This window comes from Aspergillus steynii (assembly GCF_002849105.1).
Source record: "Aspergillus steynii IBT 23096 chromosome Unknown P170scaffold_5, whole genome shotgun sequence".
NCBI classification, from domain to species: Eukaryota; Fungi; Ascomycota; class Eurotiomycetes; order Eurotiales; family Aspergillaceae; genus Aspergillus; species Aspergillus steynii.
In genome coordinates this window covers 288,398-303,812 of record NW_020194402.1, presented here as the reverse complement: position 1 = coordinate 303,812, position 15,415 = coordinate 288,398, and the positions used below count along the sequence as shown (strand labels likewise).

The window sequence follows — 15,415 nt, the reverse complement described above, 5'->3', positions numbered from 1 at the left end:
ATAGATATCACAAGAAGGGGACTCTGTTCAATTTGTACCTGAAGCTGGAGGAAAGGCCCACTTGTCAATTCTGACAAAGCTTTGCAGTCTAGCCCACGGGCAACAAGAATAGAAATGAAGAGCATCCTGTAGAGACAAGGCTACATACAAGGAGCATGAACAGCGGTGATTTTAAGGCAGCAACTAGTCATGCCGAGAAATCCCACTTCCAGCATCAGTCGTGTGAAGCGGTAATGCGAACGTGCAGCTGACACTACCACCGACCACGAATATCTGGTTACTGTCGCCTACCATTAGAAGGATGGTTTCGGCACCATACCTGTACCCGCAGGAAAGTACCCTACGCAGACAGTAAGTGAGTGAACAGCTCAGGACGATTATAATGCCCGCCATAGTCGTGGGTGAATTTGGCGACAGTGGTCTCTTCCAGGTCCGCCTCGGCGAAAGGTAATCCTTTACCTCCCTCCGTGAGCTCCGCTACCACTTCCCCCATGGGATTGACGATGGAAGATTTCCCAACGCTTCTCTCGCGGTCCAGCTGTCGTTGATCGCCCGGCTTACAGACGCAGACCTCGACGAAGTCATCTTGGATCGCTGCGCACGCGTTGATGACAAACGCCTTGAGAGTGTAAGCCAAACCCTGACTTGAGACGCGGCTGCAGTGATCCAGAGACCAGGGGCCCGGATAGTAAGGCGGCCAGGATGCCACATGGACCGTCGCACTCTCGCAAGCCAGGTTATACGCGGCAAGCGGGTTCGAGTTCTCCCCGCATATCAGGGTGGATAGGACGCCGAAGTCGGTCTGAACGGACGCATGCGCCCCCGTCGTTCCGGGCGCGTGGACCAGCTTCTCGAAGACGGTCGGAACGTACTTCTGGTGCTTGAGGAGGAGGTCGCCGTTGGGCCCGAATATCATCTGCGTGTTCCAGAGAGTCCCGGTCGTGTTGTCCCGCTTTTCGCTGCACCCAACAACGGCGTACACGGCCGCGTCCCGACAGGCCTCGCCGATCAGCTCGGTCTCCGGCCCGGGTATGGCAATGGAGTTGTGGAAGAGCCTCTGGTAGTTCTGCATCGTGCGCGCATCGTCCAGCGGTACATGACCCAGCCACGCAGGGTAGCCGGGGATGATCGTCTCGGGAAAGCCCACCACGCCGGCTTCCTGTTTCCCTGCCTCCCGGATCCATTGGCAGACACGTTTCGTAGACTCTGTCTTTTTGAGAAAGCACGGCGCGATCTGGGCCGCGGCGAGTTTAATCTTCGATCGTCGATTCGTCGTCGTGGTGGATTCCGGCGCGGACATGGCGGGAGAGGGGAGTGAAATGGGATTGAAGGGTTTGAGAAAGAGAGATTCAAGGAGCTTGATTGTTTCTTCCAGCACGGGCAGAATCGCTGCTAAATATTGCTTTTTAGTCCCGACTTGCGTCATGGACCGTTGAATTGGTTCCCTCCACGTGGAAACCACAAATCTCTACGCAATCGGTTACGAGGATCCACTTCCCATCCCAATGACGTCTTTCAAATGGACCAGCAGGTACCTCCAGCACGGTGGATTGTTGGCTTGAGCTCGGCCGAGACTCGACCGGGTCTTGGTATCTGAACGAGGATATTCCGGCGATCTTCTAGACGTCTGCTGGCGGGTCTGTCTCGGTGGTTCTCGTCTCTGCTATCACTTGACTGTCGTCCGAATCAAGGATTTATGGAACGTTGCGTGATAGTAGAATCCAGAAGATTTCGTCTAACAAGGATATCCTTTTCTAGCATATGGCATACTCGCCTTCCAATATTCCCATCGTTGGAAACTCGCTGCACCTTTAAGCCTCAATAGTAGTATAGTATCAAGGTACTAATTGCTACTCTTCCATTGATGGCGCAGTGGTCGCGATGTCAAATGCTGAACAATATTTCAATGACGGAATTTCTACTGATAAAGCCCGTGCCAGAGTTTTGAAGCAATTGACTGAATCTAAGCCAATAGCTCATTGTGAAAATGCCGTGCCGCCCAAGCCCGAAACCTACTGAATACATCGACACTAACATGGGCACCGAGGGCGCCAGGACGATCATAATCTGTCGCATGTTTCCCATGTCTCTCTCACTAAGCAGAAAGATAACCTTAAGTCTCGGCAAACTTAGACCTCGACCTCAACCCGGCTCCATACATGTACAGGGCCGATACTCCAAGCACCCCTCCACAAGATAGACCGCCTAAGAGCGATACGCCTCCAGCAATTCCCAGGCGGTCGAAGAGTGGACGCGCATAGAGCACGGCCCCGGCCGCCCAGGCCGATCGGAAGAAGTCATTCGCAGCGAACAGGCTTGCGGCATAACGAGGGTACGACAACGGAAGATACATGAAGATTCCTGCCGAGTGTTAGAAAGCCGAGGACGTAGTTCGCCAGCCCATCCCACTTGCCTTGAAAGAGGACGAATCCCCCGGTGCTGAACAGTGCAACGCCGACCATCGACACGATCCAGTGAATGCTCTGCCGACTGGACCAGGCGAACAAGAATAGCCCGATTGGTTGCAGGAATGAAGCGAATATTGCCGGGACGAGACGCTGCTCCTGAGCGCCGGGTCCGTGCTCTATGATTTTAGGCTCCTTGATACGGCGTCAGTAGCTGTATGGGTCAATGGGAATGGAGCCTGGAATGAAATGACACGAAATACGGACTCACCAGGTACCAGTAAACGTAGGTCAAATAAACCAACGTACCGACTAGGCACGCGACGACGATTGACAAGAAAGCAGTGCCCGTCAAGCCGAGATTGAATCCATACATATCCGTATAGACAAGCGGGAACGCCTCGAAGAAGCTGTAGTATACACCGTAGCTGTAGGAACTATAGAGGTTGGTGAAAAACACCGCCGGATCCATGACGGTAATCTGGAGAGGGCGTATCAAAGCGTTGATGAGAACATGTCGGGGCGCCAGATTGGCCTCGTCGATTTCGGACTGGGCGATATATCGCTGGTCGTGTAGCCGCTTGCGGATGCGCTGGGCTCGACCGAGCAGAATCCTGGGGGCAGATGTCTCGGGGAAGGCGACAAACATGACCACGAAGGTCAAGACAGCCATCCATAGGATCTCCCACAAGGACAACCGCCAATCCCCGCTGGCAGCCACCGCGAACCCGGAAATGACAGGACCGAGTGCTGGTGCGCAGAAAGTAGCCCCTACCCAGGCCGTGTAGCCGTAGGGCAGTTTTAACGGCGAATACATATCCTGGAGGGTCGCACCACCCGTCGCAAGGCACGGGGAACCCAGGAAGCCCGTGAGAAACCGCAGCACCAGGAAGCCGGCGAAATGGCGCGTCAGAACCGTCGGGACGGCCATCAACACGTAAAGAAACAAAGTTATCATGTAAGGAGCGTTTCTGCCGACGCGAGGAATCTCAGATATCGGCGAGAAGATGAGAGGCCCAATGCCGTAGCCAAGCACGTAAAGCGAGAGGCCCAGAGTCGAGAGGGTGTGATCAACTGCATACTCCGCCATCACGCCGTCGACGCTGGGGGTGTAGATGGCAGATGCGCAGTACACGGTGAATGTATACAGCCACAGCACGGCCGTGACGACGGACCTTTTCCATGTACTCCAATTCTGAGGATTCTCGGCATCCATCTCGTCGTACCATCCCACCAACATAATGTCCTTTCCATGTGCCAGGCCTGTTTCTTCATCACCCTGGCGAGCCTGCAGGGTACTTTGGGCCTGGCTGACCTCCAAGCCCGGTCCCAGCCTTCTGGATAGCGCAATCTCCTCAGGATACGTGAAGCTCGCTCGCTCCTCGGGATACAACAGGCATTGCTTACCGGTAACGAATCGGACCAGTTGTCCCAACGAGCTATCACGAAGCAGATCCATCGGCATGAGAAGAACAGCCAGCGCGTGACATATCCCAGAGTGAGGCTTCGAAAATGCGCTTTAAGTAAGTGGTGATCTGCCATATTTTCCAATGGGACGCCACCAAACTTGCTTGGATGTATGTACAGTACATGTGCAGACTACGCGCGATGTCGGTCGAGATTCGGACGAGCTGATCAACAAGTTACAATCCCAGAATTGCTCGAATGACCCACATGAACCAAGATCCACTTCCAGCAATCTCGCCCGAGACTCGGGCGACCCCGGGATAACCATGAATCCGAGGAAATCCGTCTTGGGAGAGCCACTTGGTCGATCCCCAATCATACCTGCATATCCACGGTCATGGCGACGCATCCCGAGAGTATCCGCAAAACACAACGAGCGCCGAAGAGCTGTTTCTTCTGTTTCCGGCGCAAGACCAAATGCGACAAACTAATCCCTTGCCAGGCCTGTCGATCTCGAGGACAGGCCAATGAGTGTTTCGTTGAAACCGTGGAGGTGAAGGGGCAAGTAGTGACGTACGTTGGCTTCGAATAGACTGCAGCAACTGCCTGTGTCAGTGTTTGCCCGCTGATGGTCAACCAAGTGCCGACCAGACACCAGCCACGCAGCCCAGCTACTCGGAATTGCTCGAAGAGAATGGCCGTCTCCGATCGCTTGCATTGCAGGGACCAGTAAAAAGGACTGCCCGTCCCATCTCCGCGTTGGCGTTGATGGACCAGCAAGAGCAAGAGCTCTACTTTTGTCTCCGGACCCATTACCGGCCTGCTGGCATTTCCAGCGCCTTGCAGGCCATCTACCCATCAGACGATTGCTGTCGTGTTCTGTTTGCGCGCGCAGCAGAGTGGGCGTGGCTTCACTCGGCCGTCTCTCCGGCCACACTCGAGCACCAGCAACTTCATTTGAAACCGAATCAAATAGACCGAGAATCCCCACCTGCCTCGGATGCGTCTTGGTTGGCTCTCTATTTCAGCTATCTGACTGTTCGCGATTCCCGACCCGGTGCTGCGCGAGATCCTGTGTTGATGACCTCTTGATAGATCGGGATCACATATTCAGATGAGATATCCCTCCGCGAAGCCGGTATTCCCAAAGGTTCGTGAGCCTTCGCCGCTTGTGACGCAGACCTCTGATCCTGTTCGTGATAGATAGGACTGCTCTATTCCGCGAAAACTGGTATGACTCTGCTCTATATTTCCTCCATCGAGCGGACTTTCTCCGTCTGTTAGATGTTCGGAACATCCAGACCATTTCCATTCTTGGGGCCGTATTTTCCAATTTTGGTGATTTAAATCTTTACTACAACCTCCTGGGATGCGCAGTCCGCATCGGCGAGAGTCTGGGCATCAATAACGACTACACGCATTTCACCGGAGTTCTTCCTGATCTCAAATCCCAGCGGTCTCTTTGGTGGTCTCTCGTCATCCTGGATTGGCTCAACCTTCCGTTGGGCCAACCGTGCATCAGTGACGGCGATTTTGTCGTTGAAATGCCTTCAGTCGGCTCTCGTTCCGTCGCAGAGTCCGATTGGGATTCAGGCAATTATCAAGCTATGATGTGCAAGATAGCTCTGCTGCTGTATCAATTTCAAACAACCGTCTGCGCCTCGCTGGACTGGGCAACTGTCGAGAACGCCGTGGTCATGGCTGACGAGAAACTCGTCAATCTCATCCAGGAGCTCAGTCCCTGGATCGGAACCGTGGGCCTGGACGATGCGTACCTGGCCACGGATCCGTCCGACGCAGCAGAATCCTCTGCCTGCACCCAGCGGCAGAATCTGTTGCTGATACTGCTCTACTACCGCGTCCTCATCAACCGCACACTCATTCGACAGTCTCCTTCCCCGAGAGCCAAAGAAATGTCATTCCGACGGTGCGTCAATTCAGCTCATAATATAACCAAGGTGTGCATGACCATGGCCAACACAGGTCAGTTGGTTGCTACATGGTACGTACTTCCCACGTCCATCACTGTCGGTGCGTCCTCTCTTACCACTGCCAGGTCGACCTTCTTACCGCTATACTCCGCGGGCAATATTTTGGCCGTGCACGGGGCTCGTTGCCACTGTGAACCGGGACATGATCACATGGCAGATGTTACCGCGTGTATTCACATGTTTGATTCCTTGTCGCATAAAAGTGTTTTCGGGGAGTATGCGGCTAGACAGTTGAGGCGGGTCACTCACAATCTCACACCAGGTAGTGGCCACCCTTAGGATGGCTTGAGACGCTGATCTAGAATATGGCTGGGGGTGATATCCATTGGCCACTTCTATTCTCAGCCTATTGTATATATAACCAGGCCTTAAGAATCGCTCCGGTGCGGGATCATAGCTGTAGAGTATTCTACGCATTAGGGCTTCCCTTGGTTGACAAAATAACCTTCAATGCTTGTTGCATTGATGCCTAATCAGGCTCGAGTGAACCCCTACGGGCGGGCCCGAATTGGGCTTCCACCGCCAAACCACTTCAACTCAGCCTCGCCAGGAACGGACTGAAGATTTGACTACGCCAGTCTACACGCTTGGGATTCTAGTCTCGGATAGCATTAACCACTATCGACCATAGAGCCACTGCGCCTCAGCTTTGAGTCAGGACTTCGAATAGACATCAATGCGTCCGACATCTGACGTTCACCGTTCGGAGATATAACTGCGAGCGGCCTTAGTTTCTGGCTCTATTAACTACAACATCATCTAATCAGACCACAAATCCTTAAACCAACTTCCCCAACCTCCCACCAAATAAACCAACCCAAACAAAATGGACCCCATCGAATCCTCCGAGGAATACAAAATCCTACACACCCTCGTCCACTACCCCGAAGCCCGCGTCGCCGGCTACGTCAACCAACTCATCGACCAATGCCACATGGCGATGGCAATCCACGCGCCGCGCCTCGAGCACGGCGTCGGCTGCGTCGACGCGAACCTCTTCCTCGCGCTGACAGAGCTGGTCCAAGTTCTGGACCCGTCCAAGCATGATAAACTCGTGCAGTTCGTGCATGAGTTGGAGAAAAGAACTGTCTTGCATCCCGATACGGGAAAGGTGTTAGAGTTCCAGGGCAGTGCATTTTTCACAGATTTACCTGGCCTCGGGTGGAGTGAGCTGGAGGCTTGGGATATGAGAGGCGGGAGTTGGCATGGTATGTTCTTTTTCTTTCGGTTTCGGCTTGCAGGTCAGGTTGAGAGGCTATGAGTGGGGCTATTCTGGTCTACATGTGGCTAATTTCTATCCAGACGTCACGGACCCAGACATGGACCCCAAGGAGCAAGACCGCTGGGTGAATCTGAACGCCTTCGTCGCGCAACTCACCCAAGCGTCTGAGCTGCGCGAGCCATTCCATGACCCTTTACAAGTCCACCGGACGGATCGATCCCTGCGCGCGATCTGGGTCATGGTGGAAGCGCTGGAGAACAGCAGACGGCCGCTCCGCGAGCTGGTCAAGTCCGCCGCCGTCCGCGCCGCCTGTATGTGGTTCATCTACGCGGCGGACCGGCTCCTGACGAAGGTTGACATTCAAGTCCGATATCCTGAGCATTTCGGCGCCGAGCCCGGGTCCAGGTACCCTGAGAAGAAGTGGACAGGGCACGAGCTGGACCGGTGGATGGAGTGGATGCAGAATCTGGGGGGGTTGAAGAATGGGTGTGTGGAGCCGAGGACGTTGGGTTTGTTGATGAAGGCGCAGGATCGGATGTTTGAGGTTATGATTCAGAGTCCGCCGTGTGATGTCCATATTGATTTGAAAGGGGGGAAGCCTGTGATTTTGCTGCCGAGGGATAGCGTGGATTGAGGGAAATTGTGTGTCTGGACCCCACGGAACAAGCCGTGGTCTGTTTGATTGTTGATTTCGTAGGTACGGAGTACATAGACCGAGGGAAGGCTGGCATGGATTTGGGGGCCGAAACGATTCTGCGTTCTCCACGCGTCACTTTCTCCATATGCATCAGGAGCAGATCGCAGTTCAAGCACCGCCTGCAGGAGGGCGCAGGCTTAGCAGTTAGCCCTGTGGACCGGCCGCTATTCAGCCTCCTGCGAAATCCCTCGATAATCTCGCATATCAGGCAGACTTGGCATGTCGAATCTCCAGTCTAGAAAACAATGCCAGAGCCATGATGCTGATCCCGGAACACCACAGCCCTGCGGGTCCGGTTCAGTATTAAGCCAGTGGAGCCAGCATGCCCGTCTGTCGAATGACTTGGCGAAAGAAGCTCACTAGCGGCGACGATCGTCTGCCTCTATTCCCGAACAGGAGTGCAATTCGGCGAGTGGGCTGTACGGAGGAGTTGGGGGCAATGCAGTTTCGTTCACGAAGAGTTTGATGTGAGGGTGAAAAGAAGGATTGAAAGAAGGTTATTTAAACGAGATAGATGCCGCCTGTTTGAGTGGAATAAACATTCTCTCCCCATCATCTCATCTCTCTTAAACACCTCTCCTATATCTCATACCGTTAATATGGCCGACGGTCTCTCCGCTGCCACTTTGGCAATCTACATCGTCCTCCTCATCCCCACCGTCTACATCCTCGTCAAGCACGGTCGTCAAGGTCTGCTCGGATGGCTCTTCCTCGCCATCTTCTGCACCATCCGCATCATCGGCAGCGGTCTGGCGGTCGGGAGTTCCTCTTCCGCAGCGAGCATTATTTCCGGCGTTGGTCTGTCGCCGCTGTTGTTCGCTTCGTGCGGCATTCTTAGAGAGGCGTACGTTCCACGCCTATCTCTAACCTCCTAACAAAAGAGGAAAAAGACGGCAGCGCTAACCTACGATATAATACAGTAAAACCTACCGCCTCAAATCCCTCAACCGCCGACTCGAAGGCGTCTTCGATTTCTTCTTCCACATGCTCGTCGCGGCCGGCGTGGTTCTCACAGCCATTGCGTCAGCAAAGCTCCAGCGTCACGAGAACGTCGAGAAGGCAGAGCGACAGGTCAAGGCGGGAATGGCCATTTTGGCCATCGCGTGGGTTTTCCTCGTCGGGTGGACGGCGATGTCGTTTATGGGGGCGCGCAGGACGACGCCTGTTGTTAAGGAGGGGACGGTGGTGAGTTCCTCTTATTTAATTCTATGGTGTGGGTCAGAGGGTGCTAATATGATATGGTAGTTGCTTTCGACCGTGTGCTTTTCCTTGACTTTTATTGGGGTGCGTGTGTTTTACAGTCTGGTTGCGATGTGTACGCAACGCGCGGATTTGAATCCGACGACGGGATCGCTGGCGATTCGTGTTGTGCTGGGATTCTTGCCTGAGCTGATCGCTGCGATTGCGTATGTCGCTGCCGGAATGAAGACGCAGAATGCGTCGAAGCATGATCAAGAGGAGCAGGCTGGGGAGTGGGCCATGGCTAAACAGCCTCCAGTGGAGGCTTAGGGTTATGATGTGTAATTTGGTTTAAACGAGAGTATATTAATGAATGTGAGGCTATAGATTAATTATATAACGAGGCTCAAAAGATTGAAACAGGTAGACCCTATGACAGTTTCTCCTTGAATTTATAGATATTAGACGCTGGATAGCCAGCCTGTGGCGGTTGAAATGGTTAGTGAGCGTAGATATATCCTGACGATATCTTAAAGACCGAATTGATATGGATCGAGTTGAGACCTTATATGTTCGACGAATGTCCATGTGCGATTGAACTGTCCACAGAAGGAATGGCACCAGATAAACTTCTGATCAAATTCCAGAATCGTCTTGGAACCGTCCATCGGGGTAATAGTGGTTCTTCTTGTCACTGTGCCAAGTGTTCCAGTCCTTGCAGGTCTTATGCAACTGAGTCTTCTGCCACTGGGGGGTTCCGTGTTTGATTCGGTCCTGGAATTTATCGACCTCTTCCAAGGCCTGGAAGGCTAACCCGGCCGATGCGTGCCAGGCGATATGGCAGTGCAGTACCCAGGGGCCCGGGTTATCGGTCTTGAAGGCAATCACAATGAACCCGTTCTTCGGAAGCAGCACAACATCTCGGCGAGGTGGGTTGTAATAGTTCAGTTTTAAAGATGACTTGCGAAACGGGTGTTCGGATTGCTGGAGAAGCGCAAAGTCGTGGCCATGGAGGTGAATCTGGGGCTAGTCAGTGTTCTGTCGGTAAAATGGAGAGAGTGAGGACTTACGGGGTGCGCTGCAGGAATCAATCTGCCTCCCTTCCAGGGCTCCGGATTCTCCTGGTTGCCGCCAACGATGACCATGTAGTTCCACCCTAGCCATCCGGTGCTTGCGTTGACATTATATACAACGGCGTTTTTACCAAAAGGCCCATTGCTATAATTGACTGTCGGTCGTGTGTAGTTCACCCAAACAGGGTCCTCTATCATGTTCCAGTTGTTTACCAACTCCGGGGTCTCATTCCCATGCTCCATTGGAAGGTTCCATTTGTCGAGTCGGACGGAGGCGTTGGCAATGCGCAGTTGTTTCCTTTGTTCTTCTGGGAGCTCTGGGACAAACCAGGGCACAACCGGTGACCAGCCTGTTTCGTCCCGACAAGTTGCGTTGTACTTAAACGCCTTTGTAGTGGGGATAGGGGGCTTCTCCTGGTCTCCATACCACAGAATCCCCTGCCTCGTGTCCGGAAAGGTTTCGAAATTATGGCAATTCACAGCGGGCTGAACTCGAATCCAATAAGAGTCCCTTTTCGACACCTGGGTGGCGGTTTTCGTTTTCAAGATAGCGTGGTAGCGTTGCCCTGGGATGGTGAGCTGAAGATGTTCATTGCAGTTGAGTGATGGATGCTTACCATTGCCGATGGTGATGTTCTTCGTGGTGTACGGGTTGATCGGCACTAAATCGACGCCAATCACCTCGAGCTCGTGCTCATCGACGCTGAAGATATAGGTCGAGTCCGTTGACGTATTGATTAATCGCAATAGCCTCCGTTGCCCCTGTATATATGATCAGACGTTTCTTCCCTTCTGACACGCGGTCGGATTGTCACCTACTGGCTTTACATGTTTAGTATATCGCCTGTCCGGGTAGGACCCAGCGTAGCTACCTGCGACCTGTCAGTCCGTAGTCTACTAGCTGCGTCTTGTAAGGACACGCACCCTTGCCGTTGATCAAGATACTGGTCATCTTGGGAGGACCTCCAAACTGCTCCTGATAATAGTCCTGGAATGCACTGCGATGGTTGTGGTCTCCTAGTATGATAGGATCAATCGGGCTGTCGTAATCAGCAGAAGTAGGGCCATGAATAGTCAGCGGTCCGAGCACGCCATCCGTGTACTGCAGGCTATAATGACTATGGTACCAGGTGGTTCCATATTGAGTCGCGGTAAAGTTATATGTGAATTCTTGGCCTGGAGCAATGGGACATTGAGTCACGCCAGGAACGCCATCGTTGAGGTTACTGTCCAGCATGCGAATTCCATGCATATGAATTGCAGTGCCGTTGTACTTCAACTTGTTTTTCACCGTGACGTCTATGCTCTTCCGTTAGCCAAGGTCGAGGGGGAAGGGGGTAAATACTGACGGACTTCATCACCCCAGCATGCCTCTGGAAATTCATTAAGTTAGCCCAATTCACTCTTCTAATTCCCTCTGATATATCCTAGGACTCACGAATCCATGGGCCGGGCCAACTGCCGTTGATAACCTTTGCGTGAGGGAAATTCACGCCATCGAGAGTCATCGCTTTCTCCTCAATAGTGACAGTGTACTGCTTCGTGTTACTCTTATACCAAGGCTCCAAGAAATAAAGTCTCACCTTCCGCACGGTTCCCTTAGGCCACATCGTTTCGTAGTTGGTATATATGTTAAAGTCTGGGTTCTTGGTTGGATTTTTACTTATCAACCATTCTCCTGACTTGTCGGCAATGTCGTAGTCTTTCATCATATCAGGATATTCGCATTTAATTATGCCAGTCTCAGACTCAGCAGCACCAGGCGGAATGAAAGATAGTGGCTCAGCCGGCTTGTGGACCATTGGGGCATCATGATTCAAAACCTCTTGCTGAGGTGCGAGGGACGGCGGGAAGCCAAAGAAGTTGATGACGGCCGTGAAATAGCGCCCTAAGATCATTTTGACCGGTTCCTCCCTGCAGGGAAGGAGCACAAAATCTAACTGGGTTGGCAGGTGGACTTCGGAATCTACGCCCTGGGTGACAAGCAGCTCTTTAGTATTCTACATCTATATGCGATGATGGTTATACCCGTCTACCGAAACTCAATGTTTACGTCAACGACACTTCCTGGCTGAGTGCGGCTACTACATTGTCAAGAACGAAATGTCATGGAAATTAAAACCGCAATGTCTTGGTGGAGCATGGATCGTGATAGGATGAGCCGGTGTTGGGGACGACGGATGCGGACGGCTGCGGGCCGTTGCCCTAACTCCATGACATCTTCCGTTGCACCCGTAGCGATAGTCTCGGCGACTGATGTGATCTAGATGTCATACTGCTGAGGATGACTTTTTGTCGTCCGTATTAGTCTGTTTTTTTTATAATACCTGGTTTTCATATCGTTTCGCTATTCCATTGAACAGGTTGAAAACCAAGATACGGAGACTACTATAAGAACTCGCTAACTAGCAACGGACGAAGGGAGTATTCTTCCATTCTTATTCTGGATAATGCTATCCTTTAGCCCTCGCTAATCTATGCACTGACGAAAGCAGCCTTAATGCCCCACCATCGCCTGCTGAGCAGGAGCATATCGGTTCCCCTGCGGCTTGGCGGCGTCGATGATCCTCCGCATTTCCTTCTTCTCTTCCTCAGTAAACTCCACATTCCTCGACGCCCAGTTCTGCTCTAGTCGAGCAGCCTTGGTAGTTCCCGGGATGGCAATCATGCCTTGCGCGGCCACCCAGGCCAGTGCGATCTGCGTGATCGAGCAACCCTTGCGGACTGCGAGCTTCTTGATCTCGTCCACAATGGCGCGGTTCTTGTAGAAGTTCTCGCCTTGGAATTTGGGAACTGTTCAATACCATTAGTATCAATTGTCTGTGTGCTGGGCGTCAGGACTCACTCTTTCGTCGGAAATCGTCGGGCGCAAAGTCCTCGGGGGATTTATACTGAAAGTCATCGACCAGCCAGCCGTGACCGAGAGGGCTGTAGGCAACATAGGCAATGCCCAGCTCCTTGGCTGTATCGATCAGGCCGTCTGTCTCGTGCAGTGTCTCGAAGGCGGAGTACTCGGCTTGGACGGCGTCGATCGGGGCAACTTAATATCGTCAGTACGATTGTTCTGAAATAGAGCCAAGTGACTTACTAGAATTGGCCTTCCGCAGAGTGGCAGCCGAACACTCAGAAAGTCCGATGTATTTGGTCTTTCCGGCCTTGCGGATTTCATCTAAGGCTGGGATGGACTCCTCAAGAGGGGTGTCTGCATCATTAGTATGATTTCTTCATCATGTAGGAAAAGCACATACTAGGATCAATGCGGTGTAGGTAGTACAAGTCCGGAGTGAAGCCCAATCGCTCAATTGTGCCTTCGATGTACTCCTTGATATGCGAGGCGGAGTTGGTGACGCCACCTTCTCCGAAGACGTCGAAGCCACACTTGGAAGCAACTGCATAAGTTAGCAGCCTTCCTTCAGATAGAAGTAATTCTGGGCATACTGAAAACTTTGTCGCGAACGTTATGCTTCCGGATGAAGTCTCCGAGGAGCTTCTCGTTCACACCGGCTTGGTAGACAACCTTCGAACTGTTAGCTTCCCAACAGCTAAGAGAAGAGAGGCAAAGAATCAAGCATACTGCAGTATCCCAGAACGTACATCCCAGCTCAATAGCCTTCAACAGCACCGGCTCGGCCTCCTCCAGGCTCAAATTGGTGCCAAGACCGAAGCTCAGGCCCATGGCACCGAAGCCGGGCGAGGCGACTTGAATGTCGCGGAAGGGAAGCGTGTTAACCATTGTGGATGTGGTGAGGACAGTTGAAATCTTCAATTGTTGCTTCTCTGTAATTAGGTGCAGACCTCATATTTATAGCACTGCGCATCGGCATCGATCCCTTTCTCAGTGCCGCCTGCCAAATCTCCCCGCCGTTGACGTCAAAGGGCGATGTGGGTCGAGAGTACGAAGCAACCAGTCGAATGCCTCTTTTCCCTGTATCTTTCCGGAGACCCACACTTTCTGCTGCATCGCTGACGGCCTCTGCTCCGGTATCTCCGTTGCTGTCCGGAGTTACGATGATCTTGAAGGAATTAGGAATCTTCCTCAGGCCCTGTCAGTCACAGGAGTGGCTGGTAAAGCTTCGGTTATACATGTGGCTCTACTACTGGGAGCATAATACTTGGACTTGATACAGAATGCATATAACAATTTCAAACGCATACTAATGAATAGATCAAACTACCCCGCAACCTTGTAGATGGCTTCCAAGTCCTCGCCCTCAATACAGTCAATACCTTCCCGAACAACCCTGTCAATAGCTTCATCCACTTCATCCATTCCCTGCAGAAGATCAAACCACCCCGATGTATCATCCCGAGCAAGCAGGCTGACGGCCACAGCGGCCACATCGCCAATTGTCACTTGGCCCAGAGATCGTGTCTTTCCTAGATGAACCTTCCCAGTGGCAGGAGAGGTCAGCAACCAACTAGGCCGTAAACTGATTGCCTGAAAGGTGGACGCGCTGCGATCATTTCGTGCTTTCGCCATAGCAACAAGATACTCATCGGCTTGCAATTTCGAATCCCCTATATCAGGATAGGATGTCCGCTCGGAGACATAGTGCCGAACATCTTGTCTGTCCCACCAAGGCGCTGGATGTCTGCGGGACGCTGGGAAAGAAATAATCAGGAATTTACGCACGTATTCAGCGTCCGTCGATGCCTTGATGATCATTTGGGCAGCGTCGCGATCAATCTCGTAAGGCAACGAGAATGAGCCTGCAGAAATCTATTAGCTCGTTCAAGTCTTTCGCCTGGTCTGAATTTCCATACCAGCGGCAAAAGCAACACAGGTTGGTCTGACGTTCTCGAGGACCTTCGCTGCATCCTTCGATGATTTGAGATCGCTCAGGTCACACTGGACCACATCCACCTGTCCAGCATGCCCGGTTCCGAGTTGAAGAATGCCCGGCTTCTGTTTGGCATTCCGAATGACACTTGTTACATCCCACCCTCGCGCCAGCATCAAACGGGTCACTGCACGGGCAATTCTGCCATTACCTCCAAATATCAAGACCTTCATTCTGAAGAGTGTTGGGGGTGACTGAATGTTGGAGCTTTGAGGCCTCTATCCAGACAATTGCACCTGTAAGCCGTATTTACCGTTGTCCGGAAACGACGCTCCGGCTGCTGACTGGATTTAACCTTATTGCATCTTGACCTATAGCAATGGCCAATCTCCACTGTTCTGCTTTGTCGCCAAAAGTTCGCTATGCGGTGGGTCCGTCATCAGACGGAGATAATGTCGAAACTCCGTTATGGCAGACCCTGAGTTTGGCTTAAACAACGGCTTAGCACTAGTCGTGGGGGGATATAATTCACGAGCATCTCGTCAAAGAAGTTTTCCTGGGTCTTGTTAATGTCTTTTCCGTAGGACACGATGGCAATGTCTGTTTTCTTCCAGCCAAGGGCCTTTCCAGTATGGCGTTCAGGAATGCCAAGGCATCCCT

The 15,415-nt window shown here is 52.4% G+C and overlaps 8 protein-coding genes across 8 annotated transcripts; 3 read left to right on the top strand and 5 right to left on the bottom strand.

Moving 5' to 3' along the window:
• Window positions 1–16: 16 nt before the first annotated feature.
• P170DRAFT_437403 (nitrilase/cyanide hydratase and apolipo protein N-acyltransferase) lies at window positions 17–1,343 on the bottom strand. The gene has a single exon (XM_024849356.1). It carries the CDS (start codon window positions 1,298–1,300, stop codon window positions 341–343), a length of 960 nt encoding a protein of 319 aa, XP_024702876.1. The 5' UTR covers window positions 1,301–1,343; the 3' UTR covers window positions 17–340.
• Window positions 1,344–2,017: 674 nt separating this feature from the next.
• P170DRAFT_465222 (MFS transporter) lies at window positions 2,018–3,946 on the bottom strand. The gene is made up of 3 exons (XM_024852305.1): window positions 2,677–3,946; window positions 2,414–2,600; window positions 2,018–2,361 (listed from the first exon to the last, which is right to left on the bottom strand). The coding sequence occupies exons 1-3, from the start codon at window positions 3,868–3,870 to the stop codon at window positions 2,114–2,116; spliced, it is 1,629 nt and encodes a 542-aa protein (XP_024702875.1). The 5' UTR covers window positions 3,871–3,946; the 3' UTR covers window positions 2,018–2,113.
• A 263-nt stretch (window positions 3,947–4,209) lies between these two features.
• P170DRAFT_476258 (Zn(II)2Cys6 transcription factor) lies at window positions 4,210–6,082 on the top strand (the record flags this gene model as incomplete). The annotated part of the gene is made up of 5 exons (XM_024853331.1): window positions 4,210–4,385; window positions 4,454–4,850; window positions 4,908–4,962; window positions 5,016–5,814; window positions 5,869–6,082. 5 exons carry the CDS (start codon window positions 4,210–4,212, stop codon window positions 6,080–6,082), a joined length of 1,641 nt encoding a protein of 546 aa, XP_024702874.1.
• A 547-nt stretch (window positions 6,083–6,629) lies between these two features.
• On the top strand, window positions 6,630–7,763 carry P170DRAFT_409749 (DUF3632 domain-containing protein; the record flags this gene model as incomplete). The annotated part of the gene is made up of 2 exons (XM_024846806.1): window positions 6,630–7,011; window positions 7,106–7,763. The coding sequence occupies 2 exons, from the start codon at window positions 6,630–6,632 to the stop codon at window positions 7,657–7,659; spliced, it is 936 nt and encodes a 311-aa protein (XP_024702873.1). The 3' UTR covers window positions 7,660–7,763.
• Window positions 7,764–8,321: 558 nt separating this feature from the next.
• Window positions 8,322–9,231, top strand: P170DRAFT_426812 (uncharacterized protein; the record flags this gene model as incomplete). The annotated part of the gene is made up of 3 exons (XM_024847736.1): window positions 8,322–8,566; window positions 8,643–8,907; window positions 8,968–9,231. The coding sequence occupies 3 exons, from the start codon at window positions 8,322–8,324 to the stop codon at window positions 9,229–9,231; spliced, it is 774 nt and encodes a 257-aa protein (XP_024702872.1).
• A 306-nt stretch (window positions 9,232–9,537) lies between these two features.
• P170DRAFT_476255 (uncharacterized protein) lies at window positions 9,538–11,872 on the bottom strand (the record flags this gene model as incomplete). The annotated part of the gene is made up of 8 exons (XM_024853330.1): window positions 9,538–9,921; window positions 9,972–10,540; window positions 10,592–10,736; window positions 10,794–10,846; window positions 10,899–11,273; window positions 11,324–11,347; window positions 11,413–11,509; window positions 11,558–11,872. The coding sequence occupies 8 exons, from the start codon at window positions 11,870–11,872 to the stop codon at window positions 9,538–9,540; spliced, it is 1,962 nt and encodes a 653-aa protein (XP_024702871.1).
• A 570-nt stretch (window positions 11,873–12,442) lies between these two features.
• P170DRAFT_409748 (Aldo/keto reductase) lies at window positions 12,443–13,707 on the bottom strand (the record flags this gene model as incomplete). The annotated part of the gene is made up of 6 exons (XM_024846805.1): window positions 12,443–12,767; window positions 12,820–13,014; window positions 13,063–13,176; window positions 13,223–13,363; window positions 13,413–13,491; window positions 13,549–13,707. The coding sequence occupies 6 exons, from the start codon at window positions 13,705–13,707 to the stop codon at window positions 12,472–12,474; spliced, it is 984 nt and encodes a 327-aa protein (XP_024702870.1). The 3' UTR covers window positions 12,443–12,471.
• Window positions 13,708–14,145: 438 nt separating this feature from the next.
• Window positions 14,146–14,988, bottom strand: P170DRAFT_476253 (NAD(P)-binding protein; the record flags this gene model as incomplete). The annotated part of the gene is made up of 2 exons (XM_024853329.1): window positions 14,146–14,684; window positions 14,739–14,988. 2 exons carry the CDS (start codon window positions 14,986–14,988, stop codon window positions 14,146–14,148), a joined length of 789 nt encoding a protein of 262 aa, XP_024702869.1.
• Between the last annotated feature and the right edge of the window lie 427 nt (window positions 14,989–15,415).

What these genes read in the sequence shown, in the direction of transcription:
- P170DRAFT_437403 (XM_024849356.1), bottom strand. Translation starts at nt 1,300, where the DNA reads ATGTCCGCGCCGGAATCCACCACGACGACGAATCGACGATCGAAGATT.
- P170DRAFT_465222 (XM_024852305.1), bottom strand. Translation starts at nt 3,870, where the DNA reads ATGCCGATGGATCTGCTTCGTGATAGCTCGTTGGGACAACTGGTCCGA. An exon ending in CCTACGTTTACTGGTACCTG is followed by an intron (nt 2,601 to 2,676) that starts GTGAGTCCGTAT and finishes CGCCGTATCAAG; the next exon opens with GAGCCTAAAATCATAGAGCA. An exon ending in GGGATTCGTCCTCTTTCAAG is followed by an intron (nt 2,362 to 2,413) that starts GCAAGTGGGATG and finishes AACACTCGGCAG; the next exon opens with GAATCTTCATGTATCTTCCG.